General features: G+C 51.7%; 1 protein-coding gene across 14 annotated transcripts in view; it reads right to left on the bottom strand.

Annotated features, from left to right (window-relative positions):
• The window catches only part of PIGG (phosphatidylinositol glycan anchor biosynthesis class G), a 154,472-nt gene extending 146,162 nt beyond the window's left edge, over positions 1 to 8,310 (bottom strand). For 4 of the 14 annotated variants that reach the window (XM_037902270.2, XM_037902272.2, XM_043546519.1 and 1 more), the window contains exons 1-2: positions 7,932 to 8,283; positions 3,604 to 3,809 (exon numbers count right to left, since the gene is read on the bottom strand). In XM_037902270.2, coding sequence (XP_037758198.1) covers positions 3,604 to 3,809; positions 7,932 to 8,091 — 366 coding nt within the window. In that variant the 5' untranslated portion in view covers positions 8,092 to 8,283. Of the gene's footprint in view, positions 1 to 3,603; positions 3,810 to 7,931 lie in introns of all 14 variants that reach the window. The other 10 variants (XR_005225869.2, XR_005225868.2, XM_043546516.1 and 7 more) reach the window with 6 other exon arrangements.
• Positions 8,311 to 15,061: the final 6,751 nt, after the last annotated feature.

Raw genomic sequence — 15,061 nt, 5'->3', positions numbered from 1 at the left:
TTGGTGAATCCATGCTGACTGTTCCTGATCACTTTCCTCTCCTCTAAGTGCTTCAGGATTGATTCCTTGAGGACCTGCTCCATGATTTTTCCGGGGACTGAGGTGAGGCTGACTGGCCTGTAGTTCCCAGGATCCTCCTCCTTCCCTTTTTTAAAGATTGGCACTACATTAGCCTTTTTCCAGTCATCTGGGACTTCCCCCGTTCGCCACAAGTTTTCAAAGATAATGGCCAATGGCTCTGCAATCACATTCGCCAATTCCTTTAGCACTCTCGGATGTAACTCGTCCGGCCCCATGGACTTGTGCACGTCCAGCTTTTCTAAATAGTCCCTAACCACCTCTTTCTCCACAGAGGGCTGGCCATCTACTCCCCACGTTGTGATGCCCAGCGCAGCAGTCTAGGAGCTGTCCTTGTTAGTGAAGACAGAGGCAAAAAAAGCATTGAGCACATTAGCTTTTTCCACATCTGCTGTCACTAGGTTGCCTCCCTCATTCAGTAAGGGGCCCACACTTTCCTTGGCTTTCTTCTTATTGCCAACATACCTGAAGAAACCCTTCTTGTTACTCTTGACATCTCTTGCTAGCTGCAGCTCCAGGTGCTATTTGGCCCTCCTGATTTCATTCTTACATGCCCGAGCAATATTTTTATACTCTTCCCTGGTCAAATGTCCAACCTTCCACTTCTTTTAAGCTTCTTTTTTATGTTTAAGATCCGCAAGGATTTCACCGTTAAGCCAAGCTGGTCGCCTGCCATATTTACTATTCTTTCGACTCATCGGGATGGTTTGTCCCTGTAACCTCAACAGGGATTCCTTGAAATACAGCCAGCTCTCCTGGACTCCTTTCCCCTTCATGTTAGTCCCCCAGGGGATCCTACCCATCCGCTCCCTGAGGGAGTCGAAGTCTGCTTTCCTGAAGTCCAGGGTCCGTATCCTGCTGCTTACCTTTCTTCCCTGTGTCAGGATCCTGAACTCAACCAACTCATGGTCACTGCCTCCCAGATTCCCGTCCACTTTTGCTTCCCCCACTAATTCTTCCTGGTTTGTGAGCAGCAGGTCAAGAAAAGCTCTACCCCTAGTTGGATCCTCCAGCACATGCACCAGGAAATTGTCCCCTACGCTTTCCAAAAACTTCCTGGATTGTCTATGCACCGCTGTAGTGCTCTTCCAGCAAATATCAGGAAAATTAAAGTCACCCATGAGAACCAGGGCGTGCGATCTAATAGCTTCTGCAAGTTGCCGGAAGAAAGCCTCATCCACCTCATCCCCCTGGTCCGGTGGTCTATAGCAGACTCCCACCACTACATCACTCTTGTTGCTCACACTTCTAAACTTAATCCAGAGACACTCAGGTTTTTCTGCAGTTTCGTACCGGAGCTCTGAGCAGTCATACTGCTCCCTTACACACAGTGCTACTCCACCACCTTTTCTGCCCTGCCTGTCCTTCCTGAACAGTTTATAACCATCCATGACAGTACTCCAGTCATGTGAGTTATCCCACCAAGTCTCTGTTATTCCAATCACGTCATAATTCCTTGACATCACTAGGACCTCCAGTTCTCCCTGCTTGTTTCCAAGGCTTTCTGCATTCGTATATAAGCACTTGAAATAACCTGCTGATCGCCCCTCATTCTCAGTATGAGGCAGGAGCCCTCCCCTCACAGACGTTCCTGCCTGTGTTTCCTCCCGGTATCCCGCTTTCCCACTTACCTCAGGGCTTTGGTCTCCTTCCCCCGGTGAACCTAGTTTAAAGCCCTCCTCACTAGGTTAGCCAGCCTGCTCGCAAAGATGCTCTTCCCTCTCTTCGTTAGGTGGAGCCCGTCTCTGCCCAGCACTCCTCCTTCATGGAACACCATCCCATGGTCAAAGAATCCAAAGCCTTCTCTCTGACACCACCTGCGTAGCCATTCGTTGACTTCCACGATTCGACGGTCCCTACCCCGGCCTTTTCCTTCCAAGGGGAGGATGGACGAGAACACCACTTGCGCCTCAAACTCCTTTATCCTTCTTCCCAGAGCCACGTAGTCCGCAGTGATCCGCTCAAGGTCATTCTTGGCAGTATCATTGGTGCCCACGTGGAGAAGCAGGAAGGGGTAGCGATCCGAGGGCTTGATGAGTCTCGGCAGTCTCTCCGTCACATCACGAATCTTAGCCCCTGGCAAGCAGCAGACTTCTCGGTTTTCCCGGTCAGGGCGGCAGATAGATGACTCAGTCCCCCGGAGGAGAGAGTCCCCGACCACCACCACCCGCCTCCAAAAGATCAACTAAATCTGAAAGAAACTCACCAAGGCTGACCTTCCTAAACTAGACCATTTAATATTAATCTCTCTGCTACTTCTGATGGAGTTTGGACCTGTCATGTACAAAGAAACCCCAGAATCTAAAAAACATTCAAGTCACCACTCCTGCCAAACAGAGCTAGTGTCTCCCATCACACCCTCTCTGGTGAAAGCCAGCAAGGAAACACTGTGTCCTGTGCTGGGAAAAATAATTAATACCTCTTTCAGAGGAGCAAACCTCTCCAACTATTGCCCACATTCAGCCTCCCTTTCCTAGCAAGAGACACTGAAGCTCCAGAAAAACAAGACATCTTCAGGCATCCCGGATGCCGAAGAATCTTGGCTTCAGACCAGGACACAGCGCAGATGATCCTAGCACTGCTAATGATTGTCTCCTCTTTGCAATGGGTACTGGCCATTTATCAATGCTCATACTAACTCCCTCCACAGCCTCAGACAATCATAGAAAGGTGCTGCTCGCTCATTTATTGAGTATATTGGAAGTCAACTATTCAGTGTGTTACAATGGACTTCAATTATTCTTTCCATCAGGACCCAGATAGGCTACTGCTCCTATCACTGCTATCTCCAAAAGTAGATACCTGGGGGGCAAGAGAGAGATCTAACCTGCCTCTCCCCATTTTTAATATCTATGAGTAATGATTTCAAGAAATGGTGAGGTACCACAGACTCTGCTGCTAACAGCATGCCAAAAACAACCAACTATATCTCAGTTTCCAAAGACAACCCATGCCATCACAAGAATGTAACCATACCTAGATCAGCATCTAATGAACTGATGCCAAGAAGGCTACACTCTTCATAGTAATCCACCAACTGCACCTTTGGGCCTAAAATTCTGGTTCTACAGCTCCAAAGCTATAGGCCCTTCCTAAAGCTAAAGAAAAAGCTCTCCTAATTATCAGTGAGAGAGGAAACCTCTTTCTTAATACCTTAGAAAGAGTATGAGAGTAATATACTCAAGCAGTGCCCTATCCTGCTCCCACTGAAATCAATGACAGAAGAGCTCGCATTAAAATCAGTAGGAGTAGGACTGGCCCCCAACGCTCAAAAATAAACTTCAAACTTTACTTTACAAATAGAAAGGAGAATCCCTCCAGAGCACCAATCCTCCTCTTCAGCCTATAAAGGGTAGAACTACAGTCGTTCAAGTATCGCTGTAAGTGATGGAAAGATAACCTCCTTTCCATTCTCAACTCCTGTAACACTAGGGCAAGGAGAACAAGGTGTCATGTTAACTTGAATCCCTGGCTGGGTAGGACACAATGAGACTTGGGAGTAACCACCAAAATGGGACTGCTTACCTTAATTCGAGGCATGGTGACAGTGGGTGGCTTTGCTTCAGCAATGAAACTGTGGCATGTTCCTTTTTCAACAAGTTCTGTAGTGTAGGGCATGAACTGTTTACCCTTTGATCCAAACACGAAATCATCTCTCAAAGCATCTATCAACACAATGACCACTTTTTTGAAAAGAGGTGATGGAATCTTGGTCCAATTAGAAGTCACTCCTAAAATAAAAGTAAACATAAAATGTGTAGAGCATCAATGCAAGTTAAGAGTCCACAACAAAAATGATCAGCACTTCTCAAGCTTCACATAAGACTTCTGCAATAGTTATAATTGCCAATGACAGCAATTTAAAGTTAGAAAGTCAGCCCACATTTTCAAGATTTGAAATTCCAGTCTAGTACCAGTATTTGACTGTGCATGTTCTGGTTTTCATTGTAAACAAGACAGGACCATACTGTTTTTAGGTCGCCTGCAGCTGGAACCTATGTCTCTCCATATCCACCTTGGCTTCAGGAAACCAAAAGATTCAGTCCACGCGGTCTTTAGTCTGACTTAGGTCCCAATAATGCACTGACCTACAGTGGTGCCCGTCATTGTGGGGAAGTGCTAGATGTAATGAATAGAAATGGGGTAAAACGGCTTGTGAGCCCTCAAGTGGCTACCACTGCATTTTATGTTTTAGAAGCCAGCTAGTAGTTTTTATATACAACTTCCTTGTACGTTGCATATATTTAGAAAATATGGTTATCTAGAATCCCATTGTGCCTGTGCTTTTATATATTGTTATGTAAAGAACAAAATAAATAGGGATTCAACTGAAACAAGTAGTAATCATACGGTCTTACTCTTCACAGCCAGGGACAACGTAACAAAAGCAGTCAAGATTCACAGAAGCAAAAAGCTGTGGCAGCAGCTCCACTTCTACCTCCTTGGGGGGAGCTAGCAGTCCAGTCCCATTCCAGAGAGGCACAGGGAGGAGGTGGGCATCCTATCCCCTGGAGAATAGGGGGATTGGTGGGCTAAGGTGGCGGGGGTGGGAGGAGGGGGGGTCTCATTGATGGCTGGCCCAGAGCAGCCATTAGAGCCCAGCTTGCTCCATGCTCAGCTGTGGCCCAGGCTACCACTGCTACTTCTTGTCCAGCTGATAGGGAGACAAAGGACCGATCAAATTAAACTTTATTTTCTTTCCTCTGCCAATGCCTCAGCTCCTGCTGGCTTTATTCTTTCTCATGAATCATAAAACCAAATACACCAAAAACAGCCCAAACACTTGGGATCCTGGATCTTATTTTCCAGCTTCCAGCCCAAAGCAAGCTTTTAAAGCCAAATTCTAACCACCTGTAAAAGGATTTAATAATGGAATTGCTGTCAAGCTGTTAATTAGAACAATATGAATAGAGCTGTTATAATAAAAGGTACGAGGACCATGGCAAACATAGGGAGCCTGTGATGGAAAGGAATTAATGTCTCAAATGAACATGGGTGAGTGTGATCCATGTACAAAAATAGTGCATGGAGCGAGGGCAGGCTCTCCATGTGCACATGCTAATGATGCACCTAAGGATTTTCTTGCTTTCAATAATTAGATCTGGCAAGGTTTGTCAAGAAGGAAAAGTGAGCAAGGGCCCAGCAAGGCAGGGGATGGGGGCACGGTTACCTGGGCTGGGGTTTGGGAAGTGGGAAAGGGGCTGGTTACCTGGGCCAAGCAGGGGTAGGCGGAGTGGAAGAGGAACTGACTACCTAGGCAAGGCCAGGAGGAAAAAGAAGGGGGTTGGGGGGAACCAGTCACCTGGACTGGACCAGACCAGGGAAAGAAGAAGGGGGGAATGGGCTGCTTACCTAGACAGGATAGTGGAAGGAGTGAACAGGGAAGACAGTGGCAGGCAGAGGAGGGGATTATACCTAGGTAGAGGTGATTACCTGAGCCAGGCAGAGGAAGGAGGGACCAAGGGTTACCCAGGCCAAGCGGGAGATGGGGAAAGGGAGGGAGGTCCAGGTTACTTAGGCCAGCTGGGGGAAGGGTCAGGCCGGATACCCAAGCCAGATGGAGAATGGGCCAGCAAATTACCTGACCCAGGCCAGGGAAGGAGAGGACAGTGGGGGTGGGTTACCCAGGCCGGGCCAGGTCAGCGATTTCGGGGAGGGGGGGGAGAAAAGAGTTACCTGGGCCCGGCAGAGGAAGGAGAGGACAGTGGGGACTGGTTACCTGGACGGGGCCGGGGGCAGTAACCGGGCCGGGCAGGGGAAGAAGAGGACGGAGAGTGGGGGGACCGTTATCCGGGCTGAGCCGGATGGGAGGGAGGAAAAGAGTTACCTGGCCGAATAGGGGAAGAAGAGAACAGTGGGGGTGGGGGGGGGGTTACCTGGGTTGGGCGGGGGACGGAGAGGGCTGGGGTCGGTTAGCCGAGCTGGAAGCGATTACCCAGGCCGGGGCTGGGGGCAGTGGGTTACCTGGGCCAGGTGGTGGCGGTTACCCGGGATGGGGGGGGGGGGTACCTGGGCCGGGCGGATGACAGAGAGGACGGTGGGGGCTGGGGTTGGTTAGCCGAGCTGGAAACGATTACCCGGGCCGGGGCTGGGGGCGGTGGGTTACCTGAGCCAGGTGGTGGCGGTTACCCGGGATGGGAGCGGGTACCTGGGCCGGGCGGAGGACAGAGAGGACGGTGGGGGCTGGGGTTGGTTAGCCGAGCTGGAAACAATTACCCGGGCCGGGGCTGGGGGCGGTGGGTTACCTGAGCCAGGTGGTGGCGGTTACCCGGTATGGGGGGGGGGGGTTACCTGGACCGGGCGGGCGATGGAGGGGGCGGTTACCCGGGATGAGGGGGGTACCTTGGCCGGGGGGGGGACGGAGGGGGCTGGGGTCAGTTAGCCGAGCTGGAAGCGATTGCCCAGGCTGGGGCTGGGGGTTACCTGGGCCAGGTGGTGGCGGTTACCCGGGATGGGGGGGGGGGCTGGTACCTGGGCCGGGCGGGGGACGGAGGGGGCTGGGGCGGTTAGCCGGGATGGGGGGGGTACCTGGGCCGGGCGGGGGACAGAGGGGGCGGTGGGGGCTGGGGCAGTTAGCCGGGATGGGGGGGGTACCTGGACGGGGCGGGGGGCGGTGGGGGCTGAGGCGGTTACCCGGGATGGGGGGGGTACCTGGGCCAGGCAGGGGGCGGTGGGGGCTGAGGCGGTTAGCTAGGATGGGGGGGGGGGGTACCTGGGCCGGGCTGGGGACGGAGGGGGCTGGGGCAGTTAGCCGGGATCGGGGGGGTACCTGGGAGGGGCGGGGGGCGGTGGGGGCTGGGGCGGTCAGCCGGGATGTGGGGGGTACCTGGGCCGGGCGGGGGACGGAGGGGGCGGTGGGGGCTGGGGCGGTCAGCCGGGATGTGGGGGGTACCTGGGTCGGGCGGGGGACGGAGGGGGCGGTGGGGGCTGGGGCGGTCAGCCGGGATGTGGGGGGTACCTGGGCCGGGCGGGGGACGGAGGGGGCGGTGGGGGCTGGGGCGGTTAGCCGGGATGGGGGGGGTACCTGGGCCGGGCGGGGGACGGAGGGGGCGGTGGGGGCTGGGGCGGTTAGCCGGGATGGGGGGGGTACCTGGGCCGGGCGGGGGACGGAGGGGGCGGTGGCGGTTAGCCGGGATGGGGGGGGGTACCTGGGCCGGGCGGGGGACGGAGGGGGCGGTGGGGCGGTTAGCCGGGATGGGGGGGTACCTGGGCCGGGCGGGGGACGGAGGGGGCTGAGGCGGTTACCCGGGATGGGGGGGGTACCTGGGCCGGGCGGGGGACGGAGGGACGGAGGGGGCTGAGGCGGTTACCCGGGATGGGGGGGTACCTGGGCCGGGCGGGGGACGGAGGGGGCGGTGGGGGCTGGGGCGGTTAGCCGGGATGGGGGGGTACCTGGGCTGGGCGGGGGACGGAGGGGGACGAGGCGGTTACCCGAGATGGGGGGGGGGGTACCTGGGCCGGGCGGGGGACGGAGGGGGCGGTGGGGGCTGAGGCGGTTAGCCGGGATGGGGGGGTACCTGGGCCGGGCGGGGGACGAGGCGGTTACCCGGGATGGGGGGGGGGGTACCTGGGCCGGGCGGGGGACGGAGGGGGCGGTGGGGGCTGAGGCGGTTAGCCGGGATGGGGGGGTACCTGGGCCGGGCGGGGGACGGAGGGGGACGAGGCGGTTACCCGGGATGGGGGGGGGGGGGTACCTGGGCCGGGCGGGGGACGGAGGAGGCGGTGGGGGCTGAGGCGGTTAGCCGGGATGGGGGGGTACCTGGGCCGGGCGGGGGACGGAGGGGGACGAGGCGGTTAGCCGGGATGGGGGGGGAAACCTGGCGGGGCGGGGGACGGAGGGGGCAGTGGGTTACCTGCTCCGGGCTGGGGCGGCTCAGCGGGCGGGGCCCCGCGGGCCTCTCTCCGGGGCAGGGATCTCACAGGCACCGGGAAGAAGCCCCGGAGGAACAGCCCGACCCCGAGCGCCTGCACCAGGAGGCAGCCGGCGGCGAAGACCCCCGAGCGCAGCCGCATCCTCGAGCTAGGGGGTGGCCCCAGCGCAACAACAGCGCTCCGAGCCCGTCAGGCTCAGGGGTAGGGGGCGGAACACCGCCCTATCAGCGGCCCAGGCTCTGCTCAGCCAGCGCTGCGATTGGCTAGTGACTAACCAACCGGCACCCTCCGCCTGCAAAACAAACCAAACCTCAGCGCTAAACCGGCCCGAGCCCGGAAGAGCAGCTCAGAAAACTACAACTCCCAGAAGCCCCTTCCACAGCCCCCTGCTCTATGGAGCGGCGCAGGGATCAAGCCGCGTAGCCCCCTCCCCGCAATCTTGCCCAGCGGTCTTGTAGGCACTGGGAGGAGTCACTGGTGTTGCCTCCTGGTCCATGAGCGGCTGCATGACCAAAGTCACTGGCCATGGGTGTGACTATCTAGGCTAAGGCCTGCACAGCCTGGGCCTAGGGCTAGTCAGCTGCACGTGCCTTTGGGGCATGGTTGGTGCCTGGCCTATCAGGAAGTCCTGCCACTTGCCCAGCATTTGTTAGTTAACAGTGGCAAGCGAAGGAGAGGGATGTGCTGGGCATGCAGCAGAAAGGGGCAAGTGAGGGTGGGGAAAAGGAGCTAGGGCAGAGAAATCTGGGCAAAGCTGAGTCTGGTCAAGCGACAGCTCAGCTGCTCTCCAGACGGGAAGGAAGGTAGCAGTACCCAGTTTCCTGGACACTACCTGGCCTGTAGAGAATGGAATTAGGAAAGAAGAGGCTAGAAGAAATAGCCAGCAGTTAGCCCACCACACTGGAATCTTCTTTCAAAGTGTGCTTAATGTGAATTGAATTAGTTTTCTGTATTCATGTGCATGCAATGCACCCATGCATTGCTTTGGCAGTCTCCAGCTGCTACGTGTTAATGACCTGTCTGTGACTCTGCTGCTCTGGCATCAAATTGACTAGATATTCCCTCTCTCATTTAAAAAGTGAGGCAGGGCCTGATTTTGCCCATTTGCTCCTGGATTTAGCTGTATCTCCAGTGCTGTGATATTACTCCAAAAGTCTACAACATGCCTCAAGTAGCTGCTTAGAGTCATGCTGAGATCCTGGATCTCATTGCCAGCTGAGGAGAAGCATGGGTGCAGCAAGATCTTGAGCACAGCCCTGCAGAATAAAGATCTTTTTTGTGACTATTGCTAAATAGATGTCTGCCAGGGGGCCACAACTGGGACACTGTCCAGTGTTGAAGAAAGAGCAAAGAACTCATAGATATTAAGGTCAGAAGGGACCATTATGATCATCCAGTCTGACCTCCTGCACAATGCAGGCCACAGAATCTCACCCACCCACTCCTGCAATAAACCTCTCACCTATGTCTGAGCTATTGAAGTCCTCAAATCATGGTTTAAAGACTTCAAGGTGCAGAGAATCCTCCAGCAAGTGACCCGTGCCCCATGCTACAGAGGATGGCGAAAAACCCCCGGGGCCTCTTCCAATCTGCCCTGGAGGAAAATTCCTTCCCGACCCCAAATATGGCGATCAGCTGAAACCCTGAGTATGTGGGCAAGATTCACCAGCCAGATACCCAGGAAAGAATTCTCTGTAATAACTCAGATCCCACCCCATCTAACATCCCATCACAGGCCATTGGGCCTATTTACCATGAATAGTTAAAGATCAATTAATTGCCAAAATCATGTTATCCCATCATACCATCTCCTCCATAAACTTATCGAGTTTAATCTTGAAGCCAGATAGGTCTTTTGCCCCCACTGCTTCCCTTGGAAGGCTATTCCACAACTTCACTTCTCTGATGGTTAGAAACCTTCGTCTAATTTCAAGTCTAAACTTCCCAATGGCCAGTTTATATCCATTTGTTCTTGTGTCCACATTGGTACTGAGCTTGAATAATTCCTCTCGCTCTCCGGTATTTATCCCTCTGATATATTTATAGAGAGCAATCATATCTCCCCTTAACCTTCTTTTGGTTAGGCTAAACATACCAAGCTCCTTGAGTCTCCTTTCATAAGACAGGTTTTCCATTCCTCGGATCATCCTAGTAGCCCTTCTCTGTACCTGTTCCAGTTTGAATTCATCCTTCTTAAACATGGGAGATGACCAGAACTGCACACGGTATTCCAGATGAGGTCTCACCAGTGCCTTGTATAACGGTACTAACACCTCCTTATCTCTACTGGAAATACCTCACCAGATGCATCCCAAGACCACATTAACTTTTTTCACAGCCATATCACATTGGCAGCTCATAGTCATCCTGTGGTCAACCAATACTCCAAGGTCCTTCTCCTCCTCCATTACTTCTAATTGATGCGTCCCCAGCTTATAACTAAAATTCTTGTTATTAATCCCTAAATGCATGACCTTACACTTCTCACTATTAAATTTCATCCTATTTCTATTACTCTAGTTTACAAGGTCATCCAGATCCTCCTGTATGATATCCCGGTCCTTATCTAAATTGGCAATACCTCCCAGCTTTGTATCATCCACCAACTTTATTAGCACACTCCCACTTTTTTTGGCAAGGTCAGTAATAAAAAGATTAAATAGACTGGACCCAAAACCGATCCCTGAGGAACTCCACTAGTAACCTCCCTCCAGTCTGACAGTTCACCTTTCAGTATGACCTGCTGTAGTCTCCCTTTTAACCAATTCCTTATCCACCTTTCAGTTTTCATATTGATCCCCATCTTTTCCAATTTAACTAATAATTCCCCATGTGGCACCGTATCAAACGCCTTACTGAAATCTAAGTAAATTAGATCCACTGCGTTTCCTTTATCTAAAAAATCTGTTACTTTCTCAAAGAAGGAGATCAGGTTGGTTTGACACGATCTACCTTTTGTAAAACCATGTTGTATTTTGTCCCATGTACCATTGACCTCAATTTCCTTAACTACTTTCTCCTTCAAAATTTTTTCCAAGACCTTGCATACTACAGATGTCAAATTTACAGGTCTGTAGTTACCCAGATCACTTTTATTTCCTTTCTTAAAAACAGGAACTATGTTAGCAATTCTCCAGTCATACAGTACAACCTTTGAGTTTACAGATTCATTAAAAATTCTTCCTAATGGGCTTGCAATTTCATGTGCTAATTCCTTTAATCTTGGATGAAGATTATCTGGGCCCCTCGATGTAGTCCCATTAAGCTGTTCGAGTTTCGCTTCTACCTCAGATATGGTAATATCTACCTCCATATCCTCATTCCCATTTGTCATGCTACCAGTATCCCTAAGATCCTCATTAGCTTTATTAAAGACCGAGGCAATGTATTTGTTTAGATATTGGGCCATGCCTAGATTATCCTTAACCTCCACCCCATCCTCAGTGTTTAGCGGTCCCACTTCTTCTTTCTTTGTTTTCTTCTTATTTATATGGCTATAGAACCTTTTACTATTGGTTTTAATTCCCTTTGCAAGGTCCAACTCTACTAGACTTTTAGGCTTTCTCACTTTATCCCTACATGTTCTGGCCTCAATAAGGTAGCTTTTCTTGCTGATCCCTCCCATCTTCCACTCCCTGTATGCTTTCTGCTTTTTCTTAATCACCTCTCCGAGATGCTTGCTCATCCAGCTTGGTCTACAACTCCTGCCTATGAATTTTTTCCCCTTTCTTGGGATGCAGGCTTCCGATAGCTTCTGCAGCTTTGATTTGAAGTAATCCCAGGCCTCCTCTGCCTTTAGATCCATAAATTCTTCAGTCCAATCCACTTCCCTAACTAATTTCCTTAATTTTTGAAAGTCAGCCCTTTTGAAATCAAAAACCCTAGTCGCAGATTTATTTTTGTTTATCCTTCCATTCAGTTTGAACTGAATTAGCTCATGATCACTTGAACCAAGGTTGTCCCCTACAACCATTTCTTCTATGAGGTCCTCACTACTCACCAAAACCAAATCTAAAATGGCATCCCCTCTTGTCAGTTCAGCAACTACTTGATGAAGGAATCCATCAGCTATCGCATCTAGGAAAATCTGAGCCCTATTATTATTGCTAGCACTCATCCTCCAGTCTATATCTGTGAAGTTAAAGTCGCCCATTATCACGCAATTTCCATCAGTATTTACTTCATTAAAAACATTAAAGAGGGCTCTATCCATATCCAAATTAGATCCCGGCGGTCTATAGCACACCCCAAGTACTATCACAGGGGAGGCTCTAGTAGTTTTCTTCCCCAGTGTAATTTTTGCCCAGACGGACTCTGTCTTATCCATTCCATCGTTTCTTATTTCTTTACATTCTACCTCATCCTGGATATACAATGCTACTCCACCACCTTTACCTTTATTTCTGTCTTTCCTAAATAGCACATAACCTTCAATAGCTGTAGTCCAGTCATGACTACTATTCCACCATGTTTCTGTTATCCCTATAATATCTGGTTTCACTTCCTGCACCAGTAGCTCTAGTAACTCAGGACTTACGTTAAAACCAGGGAATGGTGTGGAAGTGAAAGTGTATTCTCTCCATTTTTTTTTGAGGAGATGGACAGGATTTTGAACAATAACACCACTACCAAGCATTATGGACCCTGTTGCCCCCCTTCCAAACTCCCTGAGTACGAGAAGCAAGAGTCATTGGAGGAGGAACACAAGGAAGACAGCGAAGGGCTCTCTCAGAGGGCAGCCGTGTAAAAAGCAAGCCCAATCTCCAGCCAGAAACCCAGGCCAGGACTGAGGAGGCAGATCATTTGGAGAGAATGTCAGTATGTTAAGTATTTATTTTTACAATTTATTATACTGTACTGCTGTGCTAGCTTCTGTTCTGGGTGCCACGTGCTCCATACAAGCTAAGAGCTTTTCCAGGTCCTCAGCCCCCACCGCTCTCCTGCCATCCACCCATGCACTACACCTCCACAACGCCTGATACACTTTTTCAGAATGGCGTCTGTCCTGGCCAGGCAGTTGACTTCTGACTCATGCTAAAGCCCTGACTATTGACTGTTTTCAAGCCCACGCCATGGAGGGCACATACTACTCTACCCAATTCCTTTCCTCTCCCTGCATCTGTCCAGCCTAGTGAACATCCCCATCGTCCCCCAAACACCATTTGCCTGCTCAAAATAACTGTCGGCAGTGTGGAGCAGCTGCAACTTGTACCCCACTTCCCCTCCCCTTCCTCAGCATATTTGAATAATGAAAACATTCAACTGTGCAAAATTCAGCAGTTTGAGACAGTGGTTCTAGGAAAAGAAGTTTGGTTAGTGTTCTTAGTTTACATGAGGTAGGTGTGGGCACTGCACATCACACAGCTGCCATTTGAGGCATAAATGGCCTGTAATAGGCATTCATACAGGAAAACCTTAGGGATAACCAAGCTGAACAACTCTGAATAGCTTTTTGCAGGCTTACACAGAGACAGACTGGGAGCAGTTCATGCATCAAACAGTCAGTGCAGAAACCAATCAGTGTCTCTCTGCAGTTTCAGTATATCTGCAGCGGAGATAAAGCAGCATCTACGATAGAGAAATTGCTCAATTTAGGTCTGACGCTGTGAGGTTATTGTCCTCGGTACAGCTCGCAATTCCCTTCCACTCCTGCTGCACTTATGGGGGAACCATCTTGGTGAATAACTTCACAGCCTGTCTCACTGGTCTGCCCTTTGCCTTTTTGAATAAGGCCATTGGCTGCCTCCTAGGCACCCACCTCAGGGTAACGTCACGGAGCGCCGGGGCAGCTTGAAGCAATGTGGAGGGGATCACTACCCAGCTCGTCCCCAGATGACCCCCACTAACCTAGCCTGTACCACATAAGCACCTCCAAGGCACAGCAAAACCAAACTGGGAACATAATTCCCAAGCCCCACAGCCTCCAAGGCACAACGGCCTGTGACGTACAAGGGGGGTTGTTGGTAGGGAAGCCTGGGCCCTCCCACTCCACCAGGCTCTGACCCAGGGCCTTTGAGAGCTGTCAGTGCAAGGCATCCCAACCTGAGACACTTTCTAGCACATCCCCCGCCCCCCATGATTGTCCCAAAAATCACTGTGTGGGTTTAGGTGGTGTGAGTGAGGGATGTCTGCTTCAAAAAAGCACCCTCTCGGGCAGCAACTGCCTCTGCCAGCAGAATGGACCCGCCTCCTGGGCCAGCCTAGGCCAAGGGCTTTACCCTGCTGGGGTAGTTTCAACAAAAATAAAGGGGGATTAACCAAGTCCAGAGTTCGTATGAAAGGGAGAGGAGAATGCTCTCAGACTATCTCTGCAGCAGGTCCTCCCTTCACCTCAGGGAGGGACCACTGGGTAGCTGTTTATGGAGGGATTCTGCCTTTCCTCAGCTCTTTGCTCCTGGAGCTGTAGATAACAGGTCTGCTCTCTTCCCTGAGCAGACACCAAATGACCTGCTCCCCTGCCTTTTAACTCCTCCTCCAGTTGGTGCATTTGCTACAGGTGTGGTGGGATGGGTCTGGCAGGGCCCAGAGCAATTCCTTAACCCCTTATTGTCCAGTGTGGGGTTTGTACATCCCATTACAGCTGGTAAGAATCTTAGGGACAGGAAGTCATACATGCTTGTTTAAAAAAATGCTATTGTAGCCTCTCTGGAATGTGAACAATAACCGCTTGTGGTTTTGTCCTGTTCCCACAGCCACGGCACCTGCAGTGTCTGGACCTGTGAGGACAAGGCTTTTACCAACGGCTGAGCAGCTGGCTAATCGGAGGGGGAAGAAACAGAAAATGCAGGATGAAACGTTTGCAGACTTCATTGCAGACTCCCTGCAAAAATTGATACTGGAGAGGCGGGGGTTGTATTTGAGGTGACAGAGGAGAAAACCCAGAGAACTATCCAAAGAGAGCATTGAAAATGCCAGAGCTAGTTGCAGTGGTCAAAGCCAGCATCGCCATGGTATTGTGGAGAAAGACAGGGAGATGCAGAGGCAACTTGAGGAGGCAAGACAGAGTCAGAGTGCTCTGCTGCAGTGCAAGCTGGTAGTGGGCACACAGACAATCCAATGCCCTCAACCAGACCCCGCCATGTTCTGTAGCCCCTGGACAACACAGGGTACT

The sequence above is a fragment of the Chelonia mydas genome, chromosome 5, assembly GCF_015237465.2.
Source record: "Chelonia mydas isolate rCheMyd1 chromosome 5, rCheMyd1.pri.v2, whole genome shotgun sequence".
NCBI lineage: Eukaryota > Metazoa > Chordata > Testudines > Cheloniidae > Chelonia > Chelonia mydas.
This window is presented reverse-complemented; position numbering and strand designations above follow the sequence as displayed.